The sequence below is a fragment of the Eublepharis macularius genome, chromosome 5, assembly GCF_028583425.1.
Source record: "Eublepharis macularius isolate TG4126 chromosome 5, MPM_Emac_v1.0, whole genome shotgun sequence".
NCBI lineage: Eukaryota > Metazoa > Chordata > Lepidosauria > Squamata > Eublepharidae > Eublepharis > Eublepharis macularius.
Window position 1 is genome coordinate 91,007,465 of NC_072794.1, and position 27,512 is coordinate 91,034,976.

At 44.6% G+C, this 27,512-nt stretch overlaps 1 protein-coding gene across 1 annotated transcript in view; it reads left to right on the top strand.

Annotated features, from left to right (window-relative positions):
- Positions 1–27,512, top strand: part of AGBL4 (AGBL carboxypeptidase 4) — a 2,119,283-nt gene that overhangs the window by 1,758,051 nt on the left and 333,720 nt on the right. Inside the window, exon 9 of the mRNA XM_054979842.1 lies at positions 8,281–8,392. Coding sequence (XP_054835817.1) covers positions 8,281–8,392 — 112 coding nt within the window. The remainder of the gene's footprint in view (positions 1–8,280; positions 8,393–27,512) is intronic.

The following is a 27,512-nucleotide window of genomic DNA, read 5'->3' on the forward strand; positions in this document are numbered from 1 at the left end:
GCTCCTAATTGAGGTCTTGTGAGTCAGGGATTGCATCAGCTTGTTAGTGATTGGCTAGGATACAGCATATTAGCTGTCTGTATAGTATGGAATGGGGGCTCAGCTCTTAGAGAGGCTATGCGGAGCATGCTGTCAGGCTGTTCTATAACTATATGTATATAAGTAACTATCCACCTATATAAATATTAAGTGCACCTTCCTAGCAGGAGTGTTGTATTTATTTCTCTCTTGCATACTAAGCCTCAACGGTGGGCCCACCAGGACAGTCTAACACTTCACAAAACCCAACAGAAACTAGCCAGCCTGTTAATAAAACACGTGGTCAAACTGCACTCCTTTCCTAATGAGGTAATATCCAACCGTGGTCCACAGTTCGTTGCCAACTTCTGGCAGAAGCTTCTCAAATTTGCCGGAATTGAACAAGGAATTAGCTCCACCTACCATCCTGAAAGTGACGGATGATCAGAATGCACAAATCAAGTGCTGGAACAGTTCGTAAGAAGCTACATTAACTATCAGCAGGATGATTAGATTATTTTCTCAATTTTGCCAAATATGCATATAACAACTCAATACACAGCTCTACAGGAGTCACCTCTTTTAAAATAGTACATGGATATGAGGGAAACGCCTTGCCTTTTGCTGCAACCCCTTAATTTCAATGACGAGGAGATCTATAGGAATGGTGAACTAATTTAGCTTCCCAATGGGGAATCATCCAAAAGACTTTGGACAGAGCAAAAGTGACTATAAAAATCTTGCTGACAAAAAACGCTCCGAACAATGGAAACTACAACCAGGAGACTTTGTATACATTTCCACCAAAAAAATTAAAGGAGAGCAACCTAGTAAAAAACTAGGGTGGAGATTTTTAGGACCTTTTCCTGTAAAGAAATTGATCAACAAAGTAACTATAGAAATTGAACTCCCCAAGAATTTAAAACAAATCCACCCAGTATTTCACTTTAGCCTCCTAAAAAAGCCCCCCCCCCGACCAATGGCATCCAGAATGGGGGCCCCCCCACACCCAATGCTGGTGGAAAGACTTTGATGAATCTTACAGGAAGTGGGTAGAACAATCCCACATGAATGCACCTAGACTTGTGTCAAACTTCCATAAACGTTATACTGATAAACCTGGCCTTTGAAGGGAGGGGCCATCTTTAGGGAGGCAGAATGTCATGTCTGAGCCCCATCCATACCAATACTAATGCTGTTCAAATCAATGGTTCATGCTGTACCTTGATATCCTATTACCAGGACCATAACTCTACAATCATTCTTTCACAGAATGATTGTAGGTGTTTATCTAGCAAACTATTGAAACTTTCAGTCCTCATAACCTTGTATACTACACACTCCTGTTAATTGCTATGACTTGCTTTCCAGAGACTCAACTTTATAGTACAAATATGCGAGATATTCTCACACAGAGTGCCCGTCAAAATCATGTTTATTATTGGGAGGGGGAAGGAGCAAATGTATGTGTTAAGAAGAAAGGTTTTTCCACAGGTTCTCATTCCTGTCAATTTTTACTCTTGCTGCTTAGATGCTTACCTTGCTTCTGAGTAGCCCTATGGACATATATTTGGAAATGATTTGATTTCTGAACAAAACCATTTAACCAAGAGCCTGGATTTCTTGCTGCAATGGTACAGGGATCTGTCATCCTATCATCCATAGCCTGACACTCTAATCTGGAGAACCGAGTTAGATTCCTTACTTCTCCACTTGAAGCCAGCTGGGTGACCTTGGGTCAGTCACAGCTTCTAGGAGCTCTCTCAGCCTCACCCACCTCACAGGGTGTTTTGTTGTGGGATAACGATGACATACTTTGTAAACCGCTCTGAGCGTGTGTTAAATCATCCTGAAGGGCGGTATATAAATCTATTATTATTATTATTATTATTATTATTATTATTATTATTATTATTATTATTATTAATAGCAGTATTAATAATATTAATGTTAATATTATTTCTATATTAGACACCAAGCTGTCATCTCTAAGCATAAAGCTCCTAAAGTATGAAACCAAGCAGTTTAGAAAAGTCCCAAAGTGAGAGGAATGGTAGTAGAATCATTAAATCCCAAAGCAAAGCATACTTAAGTATAATCAATGAATTGTTTGCTTAAAAAGAAATATAACCACTGCCACATTTTAAAAAGAGTTACTCTCTTTGTTATTGTTTTATTTTTATTATTCTCCTTTCTTAGCTTACGTTATTCAGCTCTGGAAGAAAAGAGAGATTCCCTGAACATATTTTCCCTCGGGCTCCCCAGCCCCATCCAAAAGGTTGATCATCCTTGTCTGAACAAATATTATTAATACGATGCAAAGTCTCTTCGCACATGAAACTTTACATATTTAACATCAAGGGTCTAGATATACAAGCAGTTAAAGATTAGCTCCTTACAAGTGATAGGTGTGAATGAAATCCAATTCTAGTGTCCCTGAGAACCCCAGAAGCTAGAACCATACTAAAGAGCTGCACAGCCCTGAAGCAACTATGTTTGGAAGTACTGCCAGTTATAAAATAGAAGCAGCAGTCAGAGTCCCAACCAATACAGTGTCCTTAGTTTTATAAGGTGTCAGCTGTTTAACTGCAATCTTGCTGCACACAAAGATCTCTACGTACAAGTTGCCAATAGAGGCACTAGCATTGCTTGCAGAGTTTCACAAACCACTATATATTAATAGTATAAGGGAAAAGATTCCGGATGAGCAGCTTGCTTTATTTTGAGTCATTGGCTTGAGCAACTGAAACAATGGTGGTTTTAAGTAAAGTAATTAGGCCTGCTTCCAGTAAAAGGTCAGAAAGTGAGCATGTGGTTAAATAAATGATCAAAGTATAAAGTTGGAAGGGAATGAGCCCAGCAGGAAAGTCCACCTAGGGTTAAAGTCTTTAGGGAGTCCACCTAGGGACATGAGGACCCAAGGAAAGTACTCAAAAGGGGGAGTTACCAGAATAGATTATTTTGTAGACAAACAGAGTGACCTAGACCTGGTGGCAGTTACTTGGGTCAGTGGAAATAGCCAGTCACAATGTCCTCAAAGGTGAAAATTCTCCAACAACAACCCAAGTAAGTGTAGCTTAGAGGGAGATGAAACAAATCTTATTTCTAGATTTCTCCCAACTGATCAGTGAAGTTCCATCTGTTTGGCCAAGCCTACTTTGGGAGAGCATAATGCAACCTTGCAAAATGATATTTTATGCTCATGCTTTCAAAACACTTCAATGTCCTCTGTCCCTCTTTTACTCTCCTCCTGGCACATTGGGCATGGAAACAGATTTCTAGGTGGGTAAGAGGTAAGGGTTCTTGAGGAGGCTGATCTCTTCCATAGGGACCCTACATCAGGTAGCATTCTTACATAATATAATGGCAATGAGAATGGGAGAAACCACCAGGCGGCTGAGAGACAGTGAAAGTAGTGAGAGATTTTTGTGGCTTCAAGCCTGAGGGATGATTAAATGGAACTGTTTGGAATTGTTGACTTGAGGGTCCAGGGTGGAAAACCAGAAACTGTGTGCAGCTGCCCCAAGATGGCCAATTCTATGAGCCATTATTGAATGTGAGGTTGCCCAGTGAAAGTTCTAAAACTCCAAGGGTCTCAGGGATAACTGTCTAGATTCAAGGGAAGGAGAACAGGCAGGTTTGTTGCCACATTGACCACAGCTCACAGAATGCATGTCAGGGAAAGGTCTGGAGGGGTTGGTGTAGATCAAGGTAAAGCATACACAAACAAAAAGAAACCCAGATGATAGCTTAGCTCAGGAATAGGATTGGAAGAGGAAAACGAATGCTGTCCCTTCCTCATGTTTCAGAGGGGGACAAATCAGAAAGCTAGAAAGATAGTCAGGGATTTGTTTATTCTTTGCTCTTTACCAAAGCACAGGCTGCCAAAATGCAGGTGGCATATGTCCAAGGGGATCTCAGAGAGGATCCTTGTGATGAGTTTGACTATAATTGCTTTATTGATGAGTGTGCTGACAACCCATGTTGTAATCTGGGGGGGGGGGATTTGGGGCCTGACTGGTAGTAGTCTTTAGTACCTCTAGAATGGTAACAAACAAGCTGGACATTGAAACTACAACTGCTAGCATTTCTGTTACCAAAATTCAGACTTTGACTAAGACAGTGGGGCCGTTTAATTTAAAAGATCCAGGAGGCTAGGCATGCCACCTTTTAAAACTAGCCTGCATGCATAAGTTGGAGTTAGATAAAGCCTACATCCTTCTCATGACAGCAGTTCCTGATACAGAAGGGCCTTACAATTAGCCAAAGAGGCATCCAAAGCATTGTATAATGACAGAAAACGTGGGAAGAAATGGCTGCACCGTGGGATGGGCCCCCAGTAGTTGCCCCCAAGGACACTCCAGTGGTTCAGTGGTGAGAAACTGAAGCTGAACTGGCTTGTTATCAGGAGCGGCACTCAGCTGCTGAAGCCATGGTACCAACAGATGGCAACCCTCTAACACAAAGGGAAGCCCTTGACTTGACCTCCCTTAGGTTGTTGATAGCTGTGCTTAGAAAACTGCTGTCCCCCGGGGATTATGTAAATTTAAGTGCAGTATTGACAATGAGGGATAGGGAAAACCCTGAGAAATATTTTGTCTGGGCTGCCTGCAATCTTTTGATTGGGGGCACAATCCTTGTGGTGATAGTCTAAATTTTATAGGGTAAGTCCGGGGGACTCCCATGCTACTTTGACAATTTGACCATTGGACTTGCAGACCAACTGAACTTGCCACAGGGGGCTGGGATAAAGACAGACCCTGTAATTGGCAAGATCTGATGGATAATTTGTGAAAGGTGTGGGACCAATTTGGTTGGGAAACTAGGGGGGCTGGAAAGGTGTGGATGGAGGCTTTCAGGTATACCTGCTGCCCCCTCTTATTTAAACCAGGTCTCAGGCCATTTGAATAATGGTCAACCCATGGGTGATATTAGTAGGACCAAGAGCCAGGGCCCTGGACTAAGGATAGAATCTAGTTCACCATCAGGAGGTCAGTAGACAGGTAGAGGTAGAAACCCTGGTCCTCCAGAGGGTTTCCTCCAACACCTGATGGTCCACTTGGAATTCTTTTTTTGGACTACTGGGAATATCAGCCCCAGCTGTGGTTGGTTCTCCACACTCTTGTGGAAGATATGGTCCAGTGGGGCTAGGACCCGGTGCTGAACTAGAGGAATGCCTGAATCAAATTCAACCGGTGCATAAAGGTCAGGGAGAGCTCCCTGGACCACCAGGGGTCCCACCAGTGTTGCAAACTCCTGGGGACCACATAGTACAGATGTAGCAGGAAATATGTAGCTCTGAGAGAAGATGGCAGTTGTGAGGCAACATCCTGCCTCAGGAACTGGACACATCTCCTCAGTCTGCACTGCTACCACCTCCACCCAGTGTCAAGCCCATTCCACCTGCAGGTTCACTTAGCCCTTCTGCCCCTCTTTTTGAGCCATATGGGAGTCACTGTGACTGAGGGTGCCCATGGCTGCCATGACCCCTCCATCTTCTTCATGGACTCATCTAGAAGTGGTAGTTAAAAGGGAAGATCAACCATTTTTTCCAGTAGTACTTGATGTGCATCTAAAGGAGGCCTTCCTGGATACCGGAGTTCAAGTAAATGTCAGAAGCTTATGGTTATTCTCTGGAGACAGTGACAAGTCCCTCAAAATAGGCATGTACCTTGGTTCTCAGACTTTGCAAGATTGACAACATCAAGTCACTTTGGGGTTGGGAAAGGTTGTGATCAAAGCCCTATTCAAGATTAGCCCTACACCAGTGTTTCTCTGTACATGGAGCATAATCTTTTAATTTATACCAGATGGCAGGTGGGGTTCAGGCAACATAAGAAGCTTTAATGGCCTTTTCAGACATTGTGAGTTCTTTGGGCTGCCATCAATTGTCCATGTGGCTCAGCACAAAGAGAAAATTAGACTGGGGTGCCTCTTAGAGCAGAAGTCCTTCCATTTAGAACCAGGGATTTTTTTCTGAGAAAAGAGGTAGTGGAACTCAGTGGTGCCATATGCATGCATGCAAAGCATTCACGCGTTCCAGGGACTGCGCAATGATGTCACTTCTGGGAAGTGACATCATTGCACAGGGCATGGTAACCCCCACGAGTGCTCCTGTGATGCAAGTCCACTTGCCTCCCCACTCCAGGCCGATTCGGGCCCAATCCTGGCCGTTTTGGACCCGTTTCAGCCATTTTGGGCCAGTTTCAGTCCAATTCGGGCTCAAAGTGGCCAGGATTGGTCCATTGTCGAGCAAGGGAGTATTCTCCTGCCCAGCAGCAGCCTGATCCTGGCAATTTGGGGCCCACTTCAGCCATTTCAGGCCCGTTTTGGCCATTTTTGGCCCGAAACTGCCAGGATTGGGCCACTGCCAGGTGGGGGAGTGTTCCCCCGCCAGGCAGCAGCCTGTTTCAGGCTAATGCAGGCCCAATCCTGGCCGTTTTGGCTCCATAATGGCCAGGAGCAGGAGGGCAGTTTTGAGAACTGCCGAAACGCTGTTCCGGAGTGTTCCGGCAGAAAAAAAGGCCCGTCTAGAACAAATGAAAGCAAAAATACCCTATTTCCTGATCTTCTGAGCACTAAAAAGCAGAATTGGTATGTTATATCTACAGCTAAACTTGGTGAATCTCCCAGCTTCCAGGGCCTTTGATTTAACTTGGTCTAGCACCAAGGTGTTGTCTTTTTCTTTTCCCCTTCTTTCTTGTTAGTATTTATATCTTACTTTTCTCCCCACTGAGAATCCAATGTGGCTTACAATACAGCACATCTCATTCTGGACTAATTCTGGATCTGCTAGCTCAGGTCACTTAGGGTCTTGGGACAAAGCTAAATATTAGCAGAGGAAGAACAGAAGCCCACCTCAAATCTTATGTGGCTGCCATAAAGTTATTACCGACTTTCCCCTTCTATAAACGCTTCTGGGGTGGACGCATCCAGGTGAAATATCTGCAGACTGAGCTAGCTGTAGAATGCCAAAGTAACATTCCCTGTGCTAAAGAGTGGAAGGAGTCCAAAAAGACCTGGAGAAAGTTTCATTGACATGATGTGATGTCACTTCTGGGGAAAACTCTGAAGTGACATCACATTACTTTAGGAATCTCCAGAAACTCTATAGTGACATGACATCATTTCTGGGTTTTCCTTGAAAGTAACACCACATTACTGTAACAGCACATGATGATACCCCCCCACCATGTCCCCATGTACCCCTCTTCTCCTGGGTGCCTCTGTTCAGCTATATTTAAATAAATTAAGCAATGTTTTGATTTATGTTCTTGGGAGTTTTTTTTCAAATACATAATCTTTTCCTTCTACATATTACAGACTCAGAACAGTTCCAGATAGGATTCATGCCTTGAAGTAGATCAAAAATTACATTCTGACCCCATTCTAATGTTAGATGGAAGGGGGGAGTTTATGCTGCTCTCCTTCCGCTCCCTATTTTCATTTTCAAATTCTGACCCTAACCACTAGTGCCATTTGTGGATTTGCACTGGCAAGCTTTGTGTGGGGTATAAGCTCCACATTCACCCAGTACTGATCCAATGAACCAACATTTCCTCACAAAGCTGACAGGAAGTGTGTGCAGTTCTTTTTGTAATAAATCATTGCCATGAAAAAGGATTTCTTTAACTCTTTTAGTCCATTCTTCTCTCACCTTCTGGGAATAGGTCTGTAAGAGACTCAGAAGGCATACTGTAGGTGCGGGGAAGAGGAAATAAAAGACAGGGAAATCAAAGGAAAAGAAGTCAGAGGTCCCAGTGATTTTCTATATATTGAATGGTCTTGAAAGCAAGGCAGGGCTTTAAGAAAAATAAGCAAACTAAAAATAAAATCCATCTTCAGGCATGTTATTAGATCTTCCTCCACAATAGCAGGCAGCCAAGGGCCCTTTCAAGGAAAAAAGTATATCCAGAGCTATCTAACAGCCAATTCTCATGAGATATTTTGTACTCAAGTAAAAAAAAAAAGGAAGAACCTGTGCATGCATTGTATCAGGGTGCATGCTAATTTCAAACCTGAGTGTTTTTCATTTTTGCCTTTAGAACACTTGCAGGTGAGGTCACTACTTAGAAGTATTTTGAAAGGAAACTTCACATTTGAAGTGAATATGTGCCTTTCATAGCTGATGGGTCTGCATGTGAATTTTGAATTCAGATATTTCAGCTCCCCTGCCAATACCTTACCAAGACAGATTTCACACACATAATTTCAGTACAGTCTTTTGAAACATGATTACCTGCACTACACTTGTTTTTACAGGTGTTCTCTAATGGGCTTTGATTTGAATCGACACTGGGTAGATCCTTCTCCTTGGGCGCATCCCACGCTACATGGTGTCAAGCAGCTTATAGTTGAGATGTACAACAATCCGGTAAGTAAATAACCTTACCTTGGCATATCAACTCAACAAAAGTGCATCTATGTTTCTTCTCCTTCCACTGCACTCTGTGACTCAGCTCTGTGTTGAACATGCTGCAACTAGCTCAATTTTTTTTTATTGGTTCCATGATATATCTAGCCTGGAGCTGAATACGCGACTCAGTTGAAAAGCCAGCTGAAGTCCTTGCTATAGCACCACTTTTTGGATGGGGATCTGTCTGTTGTTACACATAGACTGTGGATTAGTTCTGAACATTTTTAAACATCCCTTCCTAATGGCCAGCTAACAAGGATGTTGTTGTCATGTTTCAGCAGGTGTATGAAACAACCTTTTTGATCAATCACATCTGTGTTGAAGGAGCAAGAAAAAATTAATATCAAAGACCAGTCATTGACGAATACATCTGAATTCAACATAGTTATTTTTATAGTGCCTTTGCTGCAAAAGTTTAAATGTTGGACACAGGTCCTAAAAAGTTCATTTTAAAATAATGACAATTTTTAATGCAAATCCAGGGTAGGTGTTGGTTTGTAAAATCCAGAGCAGAAGGGAAATAGCATTTGCTAGTGTGGCATCAACATATGAACATATATACAGAGGCTTAGCCAGTGAAGTTTTGACGGTGAAATTGCAGCTAATCAAGGGGGATGGATTAAGGAGAGAAGAAGAGTGGAAGACAGACAATTATTGAATATATGACACCAAAGCGTAGAAGGATTATTGAGTATGTGACCTAAGAAAAACCTCTCAACACAGATAGAGGTGGCTTTGGAAATATAAAATAAATAACAAACATTTGGTGAGAAGTGTAATGGGATTTTATAGATGGTTCTTGTTGAGTAAATTTTTGATGCTCCATCTCACAGTGACAGCTCCCCTTTAAGGAAATGGCAGTATATTAAAGCATATATTGCTGTTATTTTTTCCGGGCTGTTGGTTTTGCAGTTTGTCCCTAAGCTAAAGACTGGCCCACTTGTATTATATAGATTTATATAGTAGGGCTTTCCACAGCTATGATTTAGGGTTCTGGAAACCTACACAGATCCCAAAGAAAAATCTGTTTTTGGGGTTAAAAAGCCATAGAATATAACATCCGTAATTATGCATATTACAAAAACAAGAGCCAGAGTCTATCAGCATTCTGGGTTGCCATTGGAACCCAAAATGGTACACAGCGGCAATGAGTAGAAATATATGTGAAGGGAGCAAATTCAGTGGTGATGGTGATAAGCCTACACAGGGGAGAAGGCCCACAGAAGAGGAAGAAGATATGACAGGGCAGGGAGAGCCCACAGGGGTAATAAACCACAGCTGATACCAGGAGAGGTAAAGGTAAAGCACTGAGAGGTAAAGGTAAAGCATCTACACCCCTGTGGTGCAGAGTGGTAAGTTGCAGTACTGCAGCCCAGGCTCTGCTCACGACCTGAGTTTGATCCCAGCGGAAGCCGGGTTCAGGTAGCCAGCTCAAGGTTGACTCAGCCTTTCATCCTTCCAAGGTCGGTAAAATGAGTACTCAATTTCCTGGGGGTAAAGTGTAGATGACTGGGGAAGGTAATGGCAAACCACCCCGTAAAAAGTCTGCCAAGAAAATGTCATGATGCGACGTCCCAGCCATGGGTCAGTAATGACTCGGTGCTTGCACAGGAGACTACCTTTACCTTTTACCTACCAGAAGAACCTGGAGCTGGCCTCAAGGAGGGAAGTGGAATAGTGTGATCCCCCCTCCTCCAATTCCATGAGAAATATTATGGATATTCCAGACTAGAGATGGGCACAAACCACAAAAAAACCAAACCATGCAGTTCATAGGTTTCCACAAACCAGGAACCATGAACTCCCACAAACTGGGGCAAGTTCACAAACCAGTTCGTGGTTTGTGGGGTTTAAATGCCCCTTTCCAGCTGCTTAGCAGCTGGGAAAGGGGCATTTGATTGTTTTAAGGGCCCTTTCCTGCCGCTTGCAAGCGGCAGGGCCCTTTAAACAGCCCACAAACCCCAGCCCCCGCCCCTGTTGCCTCATCAGCATCCTAGTCCTATATGCTTACACACTGAACAGGACAGGTTTGGGTACATTTTGGAGTGGCTGTTACTTGAAAGAGTGCTGCTTTCTTTGAACTGGAACAACATCTTTTCAACTAATTCTAATATCCTTTGACTGTTTCCTCAGTAACTTAAGGGAAGCCTGGATTGGTGTTACTGATTATTTGACCCTGCCTTTAGGATCTAAGTGTGATAAAGGCAATTCGAGAGCAGATAAAAATCTAGAGGTCCTCAGCTGCTGGAAAAAAGCTGGCAGGAGGAGCAGTGGACCCATTCAGAACTTTTCTATCCTGAACGGCCATTGCAGGTGCTAAAGCTGAATTCTTCCCACCCAGACTGGGAGTTAAAGAGGTGGTTTCTGCTACTGAGGAAGATTCCTTTTCCTCATTGAATTCCTAGTGGAATAGTTAGATTTTTTTGTGTGTAATTGGACAGTTAGGTAACAGTAAAGTAATATTTATTTATTTACTTCATTTATATCTGACCTTTCTTGCCAATGGGGACCCAAAGCAGCTTATATCACTCTCTTCTCTATTTTATTATCACAACAACCTTGTGAGATAGGTTAAGCTGAGAGAATGTGGCTGGCCCAAGCTTACTGAGTGTGTTTCCATGGCAAAGTGGGGATTTGAACCTGCATCTTCTCAGAGTCTAATCTAACACTTTAACCACTATACCACACTGGCACAAAATCAAAAACCAGTCACCCAAAGCTTTTCATTCTGGGGTACCAGAGATGCAGGCTATATTCCTCTAAGCAATTTGGACAGTGGGGATGAATTACATTATAAAAATACATACTCAAGAGTTATTTTACAAGAGTAAACTAAATAAAAGGAAAGGGAAAGGCCCCAAATTAAAGAAAGATCAGTAGACCAGTGGCAGGGTAGAAGGATGTTGTAAGATACAAATGTTCACACATTTAGAAAACATTAATGAGGAAGTTTGTACATGTTTAATAAAGTACTAACTTCCATGCTGAAAAGACTGAAAATGGGGCTAAAATTAGGATGAGTCATGACTCATGACATTAACTGCAATTGCACAAGATACGTTCTGGCTGAAATCACCCCCAACAGGCCTTCATAGATTGATTGTACTTGTATTCCTTTCTTTCTCCAAGGAACTTGAAGGAGCTTGTCAAATACTGTTACATGTAATGTATCAGTTCTCCATTTTGACCCAGTCTGGGATTGATTAAGACTTATATTTTCTAAAAGCCTTTCCCCTCCTCTTAAAAAATTTGTTTGTGTGTTTTGAAAAAGGTGCTGGAAGTTTTCTCCCTTGGTACTACTCAAAGCTAGCTCTAAACAGTGAAACCAATAACTAGTCATTTGGGAAGGTTTGTTGAGAAAATGGATAATGAACAAATGTGACAACGAAGAATCAGGGAGCCCCAGAAGGTATCACGACACTTTTAGAAAGCTTTTGAAAAGACAGCTATCCTAGATTAATTGTTTAGGATTTAAAGACATTGCTATATTACTTTGTGCCAGAGGGGAAAAAAATAGAATTTGTTTTCTAAAAGTTTTTTAGTAAACAATGTTTGCTTTTCCCCAGCCAGAAAATCGGATGAGTATTACATTTTATATGTAAGAAAGGAACAAAACTAAAGTCTAAAAGATGTTGCAAACATATTGAAAATAAACATTACTGAGTATAAATCATTCTATGTCATTACGCAGTTACATCACAGATTAAGAACGTGGTTTGCTAATCGGATATTAAATGGAACATCCTCCTGTGAATACATGTTCAGGTCTGATGATATTGTGATAAACATGCAGTGTAAATGCCACTGAATTACTTTCCAAACAATAAGTAATCTATCTACTTTATGCAGATGAGAGAATCTGATACCTTTAGAAGAACCTGTGTTTGGCGATCCTGTAATATAAGGGGAAGCCAATGGTAAATTGCCACCCCAGTCAGAAAAGAGACGGACACCAAGTTGGATCTAAGGGCCACTTTATTAACTTTATACAGACAAAACAAGCCAAACAGCGGCAAGGAACTAAAGCGGTACAGGTCAAGCCACGGTGTCCCACCTGGACCGCCGCCTTGACCTGTCTGGGCGAGCCCCGAAGCCCCAGGTGGGACCCATCCAGTGGATGGGGCGGACCCAGCCGGCCAGGCAAATTTGGTCACCCCCCTTTAAGCTCCTGACACCTCAGCCGTATAGCAGTGAGGGAAAGGACTTGCAGGCTGGGGTTCCCGAAGGCAGCCTGCCTGTGGGCCTGGCAGCCGTCACAGCAGTACCAGCCCTTTAGGCAGGCCCCTCTTCCCACATAGGGAAGCGCCAAGGGTGCTCACCATCCCGCACCCTACTCCTACAAACCAGCCAATGCCAGGACCAAGCCTCTGCTTAGGCCCTGATGCCCCACTGATGGCCTAAGGCCAACTGAAGTCCCTGCCGCAGATCGTAAAGAAAAATCTGGTTGCCTGTCTGAGACAAGTGCACCCCATCACCCCTGTAGAGGTCGGGGAATTCGGCCCTGATCCGAGGGTGAGGCAAATAAACGCCTAACCCGGCCCCCAAACCTTTTTGGATGGCCCTATTGGCCTTCATCCTGGCCCGCTCAATGGCCTGGTGATCTTCAGCCTCCCTCCAAACTTGACGAGGGATCATAGCCGACCACATGATCAGCACTCCCAGCCAATGCGTCGCGATGAGGCGCATATCAGATAGCGCCTGGGAAGATAAGGCCTTACCCTGCATCAAACCCAAATCATTTCCCCCCAAATGGATAACAAGAATATGGGGTGGCGTATCACACCCAACTCCAAACAGCAGTGGCAACAGGCCCGGCCAACGAAGGCTCCGCCGGCCCCGCCATTCAACAGTAGCCCGGTCACTTAGCCCAAGCTGGGACCCAACTGGCGTCCTGCGTGCTTGATGGGCAGCCCAGAAGACAAAACTGTGCCCGCATATCAAGATGCGTTGACGTCCAACCCGTGACACAGGACCTAAGAAAAACAACAATTAGTAACGTTTAAACATGTTTCAATGGACGCACATAGGAGCGGTAGGCCGCAGACCGCCACCTACCAACCTTTTGAATAGCCTGACCTGAATACCCCATGGCAGCAGCTGTCGAAGCCGCTCCAATTCGAAAGGAATGAGTACCAAAACTCATGCCTTGCAGCCCCAACGCCACCAGAGCTCGCTTGGTTACTGCCCAGAACTGGTAGCGAGTTAAGGGGAAGCCATCCAGGTGCCGAAAAAGGCAGCCTTGCTCACTACCTCGCACCTGCCAATACCTCTTCAATGCACAGACTGGGCACAGCTCCGCCTCGGAGCAAGAGCCCAACTGAACACAAGCCCCTTTACGCATCTGGTCCGTCTTGGACCAGCGGATCGTCAGTGAAACCGTGTCACCATCGAAAGCTAGGTCACTTGCCATAAGGGCACGGCCAGAATTATCCTTACAGGATGAGACCACCAGCTCACCAACCCGGAGGGCCCCAAAAAAGGCAGTCAACACAGCTGCGTGAAAAAGCCTTGCCTCATAGCCCGAAGAACACACCCCTTTCCAAACAACACCAAGACCCCTAAGGACGGATGGGGAAATGGGCTGGCGTGGGTCCTTATGGACCGCGCACTCCCTGGACCATCCCTCGAGCATCTTTCGCACTCGGAAATCACCCGTGGCCTCAGGAAATCCCCGAGCTTTACTAACAAAGGCCAGGGCGGCCAGCTGCCCCTTAATGGACTTCACTGCCAGCCCACGGACCTTCTGGTGGACACAAAACTGGAGAATGTGCTCGACTGGAATAGGCCAGATGTTACCAATTCCAGCTTCCCGCCTGAACCCCTCCAACTGGCCTACCGCTCTCCCATACGCCCTCCATGTACTGGGTGCGATGGCTAGCTGGATGGCGCGGCACGCCTCGACCTCCCAAGCAGCCAAAGCTCTGGGGGCATCGCCGCCAGATGAGGATCCGCCTCCGGGGCAAGTTGCCAGAAACGCTCCATCTGTTGGCGAGACAAAGCGTCCGCCACACCATTGCACACACCAAGAACGTGTCTGGCCTTAAACAATATATTGCGCCACAGGCACAACAATGTAAATGCCCTAACCAATCGCATGACCCTGGGAGACTTAGAGGTCAAGGAGTTGACAACGTGAACCACAGCCAAGTTGTCACACCAAAAGTAGACCGTGTGGTTCGCAAGCTCCTCGCCCCACAGATGGACCGCTACCAAAATGGGAAAAAATTCTTAAAAAGTCAAGTCCCTAACTAAGTCTGATGCCAGCCAATCAGCGGGCCACTGTTCAGCACACCAGTGCCTCCGGAAATAAACTCCGAAGCCAGTGGAACCCGAGGTGTCAGATGTAACTTGCAACTCTGCCTCGAGCAACAAATCCTCCCGCTAAAAGGTAACACCATTAAAGTCACTCAAAAATTCAGACCACACCTCTAGGTCGGCGTGCATGCCACCCGTCACTCGCAGCCTGTGATGGGGTGCACGCAGGCGCGCCTTAGTGTTGCACAAACGACACAAAAACGGCCTCCCAGGTGCAACAGCTTTGCACGCAAAATTAAGGTGCCCCACAAGCTGCTGCAGCTCAACCAAGGAAGCCTTATGCTTACCCTTGAAGTCCCGCAGACGAGCCCTAAGGTCCTCGACCTTGTCCAAAGGCAATCGAAACGATTGCTGAACTGTGTCCAACTCAATGCCTAAGAAGGTAAGTACCGTAGAGGGACCTTCCATCTTCTCGTGAGCCAATGGGACCCCCAGCTCATCTGCCAGTTCAATAAAGGTGACCAAAAGCCTGGCACATTGAGACGACTGTGCCCGCCCAACGAACAAAAAATCATCTAAATAGTGGGCGGAGTCACAGCTAACCGAGCGCTGCCTCAGTTCCCACTCAAGGAATGAGCTGAAGCGCTCAAAGGCCGCACAAGACACGGAACACCCCATCGGTAGGGCACGGTCCATATAATACTCACCTTCGAAGGCAAACCCCAATAGCTCAAAATCCAGCGGGTGGACAGGGAGAAGACGAAATGCAGACTTAATATCGCATTTCGCCAACTCAGCGCCCACCCCACACCTGCGCACCACCTGCACAGCCTGATCAAAAGAGGTGTACCGGACAGAGCACAAATGCCCAGGGATAGCATCGTTAACTGAATCACCTTTAGGATACGAAAGGTGGTGGATAAGGCGATACTCACCCGCCGCCTTTTTCGACACCACCCCCAAAGGAGACACCCGAAAATTGAGGGTAGGAGGGGCCACAAACTCTACCCTCTGCACATTCCTTCTGGATTTTATGCCTAACTATGTCCTCTTTGCCCTGAACTGAACGCAAGTTCTCAGCCATAAATGGGGCCCTAGGTCCCTGAACGGGGATTCTGAAACCATCCCTGAAACCTTCCAACAAATAAACTGCATCCTCCTTAAGAGGATAAGAACGTAACAGGCGTTCAAGGACCCTCAGCTTTACCGGGCTGGGGCCCTTTACCAGTAGGCTGTTGGCCGGTGGAGCCGCCACCCCCCTGCTTCCTACCTCCCCACCCTTGATGGGCTTTACCACACGCGTTGTATGGATGCTGGCCCGCACAGGATGGGCATTCATGCTGGAATCGGCAAGGTTTCCTGGGGCAGGTTCCCTTATATGCGTACTCCCAGCAGAGCAGCCGGGGTTGAACCTGCTGCCCCGCACCACCGCGGGTATTAGTCGACGGGGCGTTGCGAGACACTACATGGCCGCTGTCTGAACGATCCCCCAAGTTAGGCTTGGCAGGAGACATCACCGACAGCCACAGCTGTTGGTGAATGCGGTCCCACGGAAGGCTAGGGTTCATAGCTGCCCGCATACGGAACTCCTCATCGTACTGCATCCACGCAGCACCTGAGAAGCCCGTATAACCTTTCAGGATGATGTCAAGGTACTGAAACAAAGATGCAGCCCGATTGGGCTGCGCCCGGGCAATTACCCCGGCGTAAATCAAGAAGCCAGGCAGCCAATTGTTCCAGGTCCTGTCAACTCGCCTCCTTTTCAAACGCTCCTTGTCCCTATCGTCCATCTCGTCTTTGTCCTTCTTCTCTAACTCACGGTAAAGAAGGGAAAAGACATCAATATACTCCCCACGGAGAATTTTATCCCTCGTGGCCTGCGCCAAGTGGTCGCCTAACGGAAGGGCCGTATCGCCAAAAGGCATAGCATGAAAAGGAACCTGGCCATAGGTCAATGCCGGATAAGGAAAGTAGCCCCAAGGGCTGGCAGGAAAGCCTGGCCAGCCAAAGGACGGACCCCCCCCCAAACCTGAAGGGGAACCGCTTGCTGCTGCTGAGCACCAGGCGAAATCCCTTGATTAAACGCAGGCTGCACACCACCTGCAAGGGCAGCAGTAGTATTGGAGGGAGCATCCTGCACACCACCAATCGGCCCACTGGCGGCGCCCTGTGCCCATGGGCCCCAAGGCCAAGGATAGGTGTAGTGTGGTGCTTGGTCCTTACCAGTTGCATCCACTGGGTCCACAGCCACTGCAACAGGCGGTAACTCCTCCGGCAGTTCCACCACGTCGACCGCCGGTTCCTGGGCATCAGACACCATTGCTGCATGGCCACTGCTACCTCCAGCCGCCGGGGATCCAGTAGTACCCTCCAAAGCAGAAAAACGGCGCAAAATATCACGGTTAGTTGCATTCCTAGAAGCTCGCCTCACTGGCCTTACTGAACGCACCACCTGCTTATCTGACACCACATCCCCCTTTGCCTGCTCCAGCGCCTCCAGGCGCCTCAAAATATTCTGCTGTTCCCCGAGTGAGTCTTCATCCTCAGAAGACGACAGAGCTGGGGGAGGGGGACGCTTGGCAGCCGCCCTCTTAGCGGGCTGCTTACCCGTGGAACTCTCTTTACCTTTCTTGGGTGCCATATCACTAGCAAATTTCAGCCCCCACGTAGAATATCTCCACCCCAATACCCAATCCAGCAGGACCAAATATTGGGTCCGGCCCCCCAGCTCACTAAGCGAGGCTGACTCAGCTTAGCTTCCAAAATCTGAAGGGCTTGGGCTGACTGACCAAAGGAACAACCAGAAATTTAAGAGCCTAAATTTCCTCTCCCCCCCCCCCCTGCAAGGTACCAAGCAAGGCTGGCCTTGCCTAGCTCCCTATCAAACAAGGCAGAGGGCCTTAATCGATAGGTAGCTACTAGGGGCAACAGGGAACCAAAAAACCCTTAAACTGGGCACCAGTAAACCAGGCCAATGCCCAATGAATCAAAATCACAACCACTAGGCCACACTGCCCTCAGTAAAGAGCAGCAGCCTAAAATGGCTGACCACTCCGCCACCCACAAAATGGCCACCGGCCACCTTGTAGGCAAAATGGCGCGGCTGCACGCCAGCTAGGCCTAACGGCCGCCGCCCACTAGGACCCCAGCTGGGGGGAAAACAAAACACAGGCTTCCTCCCCCAGGCCGCAGCCCTAAAGTCCGAGAGCGGCACGGGCCGTGGGGCGCTCCGAATGCTATACCCCGCACCCCCACTCCCTATGCCCCAAGCCCCCCGGCCACCCCTAGTGCACGCTTCACACATGCCCCAGCCGGGTAGACAAAGAGGAGGCCGCCTCGCTGCGTGCCGCTGCGCCGCGGCACCACAGGCCGGCACCGCGCTCTTCTGGCCGCTAAACGGCCCTCCGCAAGCCGCTCCTCACCGCGGCAGAAGCCGCTCGGCCGCGCCTCGCCTCCACCACCGAGGCTGCACCGAGCCAACAGGCCGGCCCCAGCAATCTGCCGTAAAAAGGCACGCCTGGGCCCTATGCCTCTCAGTCGCTCGTCCGAGACGTCCATCTCAACTGAGCGACTGAATCGGACTGAGCTGGGAGGGCAGAGCTGCGTAACTACGCTTGCTCAGCCCTCCCAGCATTTCCATATAAGGAAGGAGGGGGTGGTGCCGTCCTCCCTCCGGTGCAGCAATATCCGGCCCCTGGCTGAGCAGCGTAGCTGCCTGCCAGGAAGGGGCCGAATTGCAGAAAGGTTTGTTTTAAGCAAGTTATTCCAAAATCTGATCTTCTCAGCTCTTGACATATCCCTACACTAGGAGTACACAGCCCATCCTGCATTTAGGCCCCCCCCATTAAGATTTTTGATCAGAGACATTAGTCCACGGGACAGATCAGATGTCAAAATAAATTTCTTTATACTATGGCTCATTATACCCTCACCTGGATGAGCCAGGCTAGCTGAATGTCACCATATCTCAGAAGCTAAGCAGGGTTGGCTTTGGTTAGTACTCAGATAAGAGGCCACCACCAAGGAAGTCCGGGGTTGCTACACAGAGGCAGACAATGGCAAACCCCCTCTGTTTGCCTCTTACCTTGAAAGCCCAATGGGGTAGTCATAAGTAGACATGGGCACAAACAGAAAAACAAACAAACATGGTGTTCGTTTTTCATTGCTATCCACAAACAACGAACATTAACGAACATGATCCTGTTCACGAACATGTTCGTTGTTCATTGTTCATGGGAGCCAGTAGGCTCTCCTCCAGCCATTAAGATCCGTACTGCACCACTCCCAGAAACCCTACCTGAGCAGGCAGCAGGAAATGTACCAATAATAAATAATAGCTTGGCCCCAGAGCCTGGCAGCAGCCCTGGAACTTGAAGGGGTAGATCCCTACCACATCACTCCCAGAAACCCTACCTGAGCAGGCAGCAGGAAAGGTACCAATAATAATAAATAATAGCTCGGGCCCAGAGCCTGGCAGCAGCCCTGGAACCTGAAGGGGTAGATCCCTATCCCACCACACACAAAGAAAATTCAAGCTCCAATGCACTCACCCTGTCTCTCTAACAGCAGCTGTCTTTCCCTGAAAGCCAGAGCTGGGAGCCCCCCTCCCCCCTTGTCTTTTCCTCTTGTAACAAATTAGGAGCTCCAGTCCACACTTGGAAGGAAGACCTGCCTATTAAGCTAAATTGGGTTTAGATTGGGGTTTCCAGGGCAACAGCAGAAGTTCAGACAGAGTTCAGACAATCCCTGCCTAAGTTGCCAAGGGAATTGATTGCAGGTGCCAGACTGTCTGGCTTAACAAACAGCAACGAACGAGGCTTGCAACGACCACCTGTTCGTTTACAATGGGGCCTCACAAACAGCTTGTTCACAAACAGCAGATTGGACTGTTCGTGGTTTTTTTTTAGTTCGTATTGCTGTTCCTGCCCATCTCTAGTCATAAGTCAGCTGCAACTTGATGACACCTGACACAAATGACTCATTGGAATTGCAGAACAATAAGCTACAATTGTCTAAGGGTCTAATTAGCTGATGCATTAAACATGAGGTGAGATGGGGAAAACCCCAACCCAACTCCTGTTTAACATGTAACCTTTAAAATGAGGGAGAGTGTGGAAATTGGCTTCCGTGTTGCCCAGGAGACACATGGAACCACCAGTAAGACAAACAGACCAGCCCTCATCGTCCTTTTTTGCTTGTGAAAGTATGCCAGGTGGAAAGGAGGGAATGATGACTCTCCTCTTTCTTTGCATTACTTGGGAGTGATTTGGCCCTCCTCATTATTTTAAAGATAAGCATCAGGTCACACATTAAATGCAAGTTGAGTTGCAGTTTTCCCCAACCCAACTTGTGTTTAATATATATTCTGCTTAGACCCCAATATACTTTAGGTGACTATCTGGGTTAGATAAAGTGTCATATGCAATAAACTGTATAAAAATATGAAGGGGAATTACTTTCCCTTGATTTATGCCTTATATTGTGAAAATGGTAATGGATAGAGGCGTTATGAGTATAAGTTATTTGTAGGGTGATTTAGTTTTCCAACAGTGTTTTAAAATTTGAAATTGGTCATCTGGTTCATGAGTTATAGTTCAAATGAATTACAGTTCAAACTAAAATAAAGATAGGAAAAATTGGCTTCAGCCACCTTGATGATGATGACCTCATAGAAAAGCTTGAGCTACCAACCAAAACAGATTTTCTCATCAAAATACACCTTTCAGAAAAACGTAAAGAAGTTTTGCCGCTTACCTGATAACAATATATAAACTTTTGGCTCTTGGCTCACCTACTTTCTGTGACATTGCAGCATTCCATTGTCGAGGGCTAGCACTTTCAATAGGCTATTTCCACCTGTTCCTACATCTTACACACATCTTACTTTTCCCTTTTGCCTCGCCATTCCAAGCTTCTGTGATGTCATGGTCATCTAACCAATGGAAAGATGCTTTAAAAGTTGCTGACATGTTTTGTATCTGACAGGTAATTGACACAACAAGTTAGAATCTTTTTAAGTTACTGAGACTTTAAGAATACCTTCTTCATACTTCTGTGTTCTTTATCTGAAGCTATTCTCAGATTCTGTTAATATCTAGACTTCTGTCCTGTCTGCTCTTTATCATCTTTAAAGTTATACTAACATGTTATTTTCAAGATTGGTTTTTGCTTTATTATGCCGCTGTTGTGAGCTTTTTATTTCTCCTATTTTTGTTGCTGGTGTTTTTTTGATGCCATTTTATACCATTTTTGTGCAAAATCAAGTGTCCATTTTAACAGTAATGTTTTTTATCAAATTTTGTTACTATGTTCAGGAAAAAGGATGGCTACAGCTTCATCTTAAGTTGGGAGGAACTAGGATTTTTAAATTGAAAATGTTGCTAGGAAATTCAGTAACAGCTGTAAACTGTTTTTCCTGCTTTTCATGCATGTTCTGTGATTGCGTATCTGTAAATGACCATATAGAATTCATAAGTAGAGACTTCCGGTTTGGGATTCATGGAGGTCTAACGCAGCTCCATCTGCGGAGCTGACCGGACTGCCGTTTTAAGCGGCCGGCGAGGTGAAAATAGCCCGCGGCCGACTGCTCTCAGGCGGAGAGCAGGCAAAGAACGCTCAAGACCCTAGGGTGCGTTGATCTCGGACGAGGGGGGGCTCTATGCAACGGGCCCCCTCCCGATCCTTGAGGTCCCACCTTGCGACGGGTCGGCTACAATCTCTGCGGCAGTTTTGGGGCCAATTCGGCTGGCATAAGACCTACATACCCAAGCTTCGATTGGGGGAAGAAGTGGAAAGGAGAATTTGAAATCGAAACAGCGATTACAACCCGTGGAAAGTGAAGGGAAGGTAAAGATCACTATCTTCCGATACGGGACAGATTGATAAAAACAGAGAGGAAAAAAAAGTAGATTTTTAAACTGCAACAGACTAGCGAAAAGGAGGGGAAGCTCCGGCGGGAGTTGTATTTGAAAAGAGACTAAGTTTAAAGAAGTTATTAAAGAAATTGGATTATTGTTTTGAATACCTGTGGCTTTGGAGCTGTGAGAAAAAGATACCATCGCGAGATCTGCTGTGGGAAGACGGGAGACAGGAAGTGCGTAACAACAATAGAGCGGCTGGAGAGAAGCGGCCCTTGCTGGAGGGCAGGAAGAAGGGAACCGCCATCTTTGAGAGGGGAAGGGTCGCGGCCTCAGCGGAAAAGGAAGTAGGCCATATTGGATTATAAAATCATAGAGAGACCATAGAGAAAAGACGCCCGACATTTTGGACCCTTTAAAATTAATTTATGCAAGAAGACCGGGACATTTGAAATATAAAAGGTACCAAATTTAACGCCACGGAGTTAAGGAAGAGAGCGGACTCGTGGGAGCGAGCCAAAGCAAGCCCCATGATGTCAAAGAAAGAGTGGCAATCGGCAATAGAAAACTTGGATAAAAAACTTTTGGAGGTGATTAAAGAATTTAAAGACATGAAATTGGAGCTGATCAAAGAGGTTAAACAGACAGTAAAATCGGAGCTGTCTGAAGTAAAATCGGAGTTGTCAGAAGTGAAGAAAGGTATGGAAACAATACAAAGTGAATTACAAGGGACGCAGCAGAGAGTTAAAACAGTAGAAGGAGCGATGGAGAACCTAGCAGATACGCAACAAACAGAGATGAGGCTGATGAGGGGAAGGATGGCTGTTGCGGAAAGTAGACATATGGAGAAGCAGCTGAGATTTCGCGGTCTGCCGGAATTGGAAGGAAAGACAGCGCAAGAACAGATGACGGAGGTGTTGGCTGAATACCTGGGGAAGGAGGAGGAGGATGTTGTGGCTATCCTAGATGTGGCATATCGTGTGAATTCGAGAATTGCAACCCAGAGGAAAGTACCAAGGGACGTGATTGTACAATTTACAACAAGAAACATGAAAGAAAAGATTGTGACTAAACAATTTCAAGATCCATTGGAGATCGATGGCAAGACAATCATTATAATGAAGGAACTACCCAGACCAGTGTTACTAGATCGGAAAAAATATAAAGCGCTAATCCAGATGTTGAAGGACATGAAAATCAGGTACAGATGGGAGCTCCCAGAGGGTTTGTCCTTCGAATTTGGAGGTGCCAAAAAGCGTATCAGATCTGAGAGGGAGATGGAGCGATTTATAAGGGACAATGAAAAAGACTTACCAACAAGATTATGAATATGGAGTGTAAAGTACTATCTTGGAATGTAAATGGACTAAACTCACCGAATAAGAGAAAAAATATTTTTCACTGGCTATTAAAACAAAAATGTGATATTGTTTGTTTGCAAGAGACTCATATTCGAAAACAGGATGTAAAATATTTAAAACTGGGAAAATTGGGCAAGGACTTTGTAGCGGCCTCAAGTAAGAAAAAAAGAGGAGTGGTGTTGTATGTAAAAGAGGAGCTACAACCAAAATTCATAATGAAAGATGTGGAAGCCAGATTTGTAGCAGTGGAATGTACTTGGAATTTAAAGAGAGTGTTGGTAGTCGGAATCTATGCACCTAATGGTGCAAAAGAGAGCTTCTTTGAAGATTTGAGGAAGCATTTAGACGATCTTTCATATGATCAGATAATTCTTGCTGGAGACTTCAATGGAGTGACAGACTTGGAATTGGATAAAAAGACTACAATGGCACAAAAGAAAAGAGGACTATTACCAAAGCTCTTTTTTGAGTTGATTCAACAAGAGACTCTTGAGGATGTATGGAGGAGAGAATATCCTAAAAGTAGACAGTTTACTTTTTATTCTGCAAGGCACTCCACACTATCAAGAATTGACATGATCTGGGCCTCAAAAGATTTGGCGTTATGGACTAAAGATGTAGAAATAATGCCGATGGTAGGCTCAGATCACAACCCAATTATGTGGAAATTAGGGAAAAGGAGAAAAAGGAAAGCATGGAGAATAAATGAGGACTTGCTACAGGAAAAAGAGAATATGGAAATATTGAGAAGAGAGACAAAGTTTTTCATACAATACAACGTGAATAAAGAAGTACCAACTGATAAAGTTTGGGATGCTTATAAGGCGGTTATAAGGGGCATACTAATGGACTTAAATGGTAGAGCAAGGAAGAAGAAAGAGGAGAAGAGACAAGAGATTGAGGAGAAAATAAAAGCTAAGGAAACACAGTTAAAAAAGAGACCAGGGAAAAAGAAATTATATCAGGAAATTAAAATATTGCAAGAACAGCTAACAGCAATGAGTAACAAAGAATTGGAGTGGAATCTCAAAAGGCTGAATCAGAAAGCGTTTGAGGGTGCAAACAAACCTGGGAAGTACCTGGCATGGCAACTGAAGAATAGAAGGGAAAAGAAAACAATAAACAGAATTTGTGAAGATGACAAAACGTATCTGGAACAGACTACCATTAGTAGAGCCTTTTATAAATTCTACGCTAAATTGTATAACAAGAGAGAAGTAAATAAAGACTCAATAGCGTCATATCTGGAGAAAATGACACTTCCAGAAATTTCGGACGCTTGGAGAAGTAAATTGAACAGTGAGGTAACGGATGAGGAAATAAGTAAGGCAATACAATCTGCAAATCTAGGAAAGGCGCCAGGGCCAGATGGACTTACAGCTAAATTTTATAAGACTATGGCCAATGAGCTGGCACCATTCCTAAAGGAGGTGATCAATGGAGTTCTAAGGGACCAAAGGATTCCAGACACTTGGTCTGAAGCGAACATATCATTGATCCCAAAAGAGGGCCAAGATTTGACAAATGTGAAAAATTACAGACCTATATCGTTACTCAACAATGACTATAAAATTTTTGCGAAGATACTGGCGGAGAGACTGAAGGGGTGGCTTTCGGAAGTTATAGAGGAGGAACAAGCAGGCTTTCTGCCAGACAGACAAATAAGAGACAATTTAAGGACAGTGATTGATGCTATTGAATATTATGATAAGCGTTGTGATAAAGAGGTTGGTTTCTTCTTTGTTGACGCTGAAAAGGCATTTGACAACTTAAACTGGGACTTTATGTTTGCCACTATGGAAAAGCTACAATTAGGAGAAAGATTCATCAGAGCAATTAAGGAAATTTACAGAGACCAGACTGCAGCAATTGTGGTGAACGATGAACTGACTAAGAAACTGATTATAAGTAAAGGAACAAGACAAGGTTGCCCGTTGTCTCCACTGTTGTTCATTTTAGTATTGGAGATTCTGATGATACAAATACGACAAGACGAGGAAATTCGAGGAATAAAAATAAAGGACTATTCATACAAGGTCAGAGCATTTGCGGACGATATAATGTTAATCGTAGAGGACCCATTGGAGAACATGCCAAAAGTGATAGATAAGATCAAGGAGTTTGGAGACTTGGCAGGTTTCTATATTAACAAAAAGAAGTCAAAGATATTATGTAAAAATATGACTAAGCAGAAACAACAATTGTTAATGGAAACAACGGACTGTGAAGTAACAAGTAAGGTGAAATACTTGGGAATTGAACTGACTGCTAAGAATATTGATTTATTCAAGAATAATTATGAAAAACTATGGATTCAGATAGAGAGAGACTTGATTAAATGGAATAGGCTCAATCTATCATGGTTGGGTAGGATTGCAGCAGTTAAAATGAATGTGTTACCAAGAGTGATGTTTTTGCTACAGACAATACCAATCATCAGAGACTCTAAACAATTTGAAAAATGGCAGAGGAAAATTTCAGATTTTGTATGGGCAGGCAAGAAGCCTCGAGTGAAAATGAAAGTTTTACAAGATGCAAAGGAAAGAGGCGGAATGCAACTGCCCAATCTGAGACTTTACCATGACGCAATCTGCCTAGTTTGGTTGAAAGAGTGGATGACACTAAAGAACAAGAAATTATTAGCCCTAGAGGGATACACAAAAATATTTGGATGGCACGCATACCTATGGTACGACAAAGTAAAGGTCAACTCGATGTTCCTGCACCATTTTTTATGGAGAAGTCTATACACAATCTGGAAGAAGTATAGAAATTATCTACAAGAAGGAACTCCTTGGTGGGTGGTTCCATATGAGGTGATAGACCCGAGAGCTGTCGATAACGAACGACAATGTTTAACTTACAAAGAAATAACTAAAACCGAAGCAGCTAAACTTAAAATAAAGACGCAAGAGGAACTATCACCTAACTACGATTGGTTCCAGTACAGACAGGTTAGAGACTTGTATAACTCGGACTCTGTAAAGGGAGGTATACGAACAGAGAATTCGGAACTAGAGCAGACTCTTCTTAAAGAGGACAAGAAAAGAATATCCAAGGTATACCAGGTACTGTTGAAATGGTATACCGAGGATGAGACAGTTAAAACACAAATGGTGAAATGGGCTATAAATTTTAATAAAGAAATAACAATGGAGGCATGGGAATACTTGTGGAAGACTACAATGAAGACAACGACATGTACAAATATTAAAGAGAACATCTACAAAATGATCTATCGTTGGTACATGACACCAAAGAAGATTGCGCTAGGGAATTTGAACACTTCTAATAAATGCTGGAAATGTAGGAAGCATGAGGGCTCCCTCTATCATATGTGGTGGTCGTGTGAGGTAGCTAGGCAGTACTGGGGGGTAATAATAAGAGAAATGAGTGAAATTTTACAATTTCAAATTAATAAGAACCCAGAACTCCTGCTACTGAACTTGGGAATGGAGGGAATTCCAGCTCATCACAGGACATTGATATTTTACATGACGGCAGCAGCTAGACTTTTGTATGCGCAAAAATGGAAAGTACAAGAAGTGCCAACTATCGAAGATTGGATCTACAAATTGCTGTATATGGCGGAAATGGACAAGATGACAAGAAAACTGAGAAATCTGGACTCAGGGCAGTTTAACACAGACTGGGAGAAGCTGAAACAATATCTGGAGAAGAAATGGGAGGTGGGAGGAAAACTGTGGCAGTTTGAGAACTACTGAAGTATAATAAAATGTAGAGGGGGGTGACTTTACCTGGGGGGAGAAGAGATAAATGTGAATTTATAAGCAGTTAGATTAACAGATTGACATATATATAGATATACATAGGTTAATAAACAGAATATTGATAGAAAATAATTAACTATAAGGATTAAATATAAGGATTGAGTAACCAATAATATTTTCTTTCTTTGACAAGATTTGTACAATGCACCAAACTGAATGTCTGAAGGTATAGACGAGTCAAATTGATTGACTATGTGATGAGAGCTACAGAGAATTATTATAAAAAGATAGAATGAGTAATATATAGAGAATAAGTCAAATTGTTTGATTTAAATGAATGTAAGATTTATATGGTTTGTGATATATAGAAATACTTAAAAAATGGAAAATGGGATAAATTGTTTATCTAAGATGGAAACAAAGACTTACAGTTTGGGCATACAATATTAAAAATAGTTAAGATGTACTGCTTAGAATAATGGAAAATATATATTTGTTTTAGATAGAGGAATCTAATAGAAGTAAGGGAAAAGGGACAAAGGGTTGGAAAACTGTTGGAAGTCAAAAAAGGGGGGGAAAGGGAGGGGGTTAGAAATTGAAAATTGGGGGAAAATTGAATGTAAATGTAAAAATAATGGACTCTAACCCAATAAAAAAATTTTTCAAAAAAAAAAGAATTCATAAGTAGAGATGGGCACTATCCCAAAAAAATTAACAATCAAGCTGATCGTGGATCGGTGCCGGCGACGATCCTGATTTAACGACCCACACCAAGCATCTCCCATTCCCGATCCGTGGATTGTGGATTGTGGATTGTGGATTGTGGATAGTGGATCGTGGAGGCAAAAGCAGAGGGGCGCCCCACTGTTCCCAG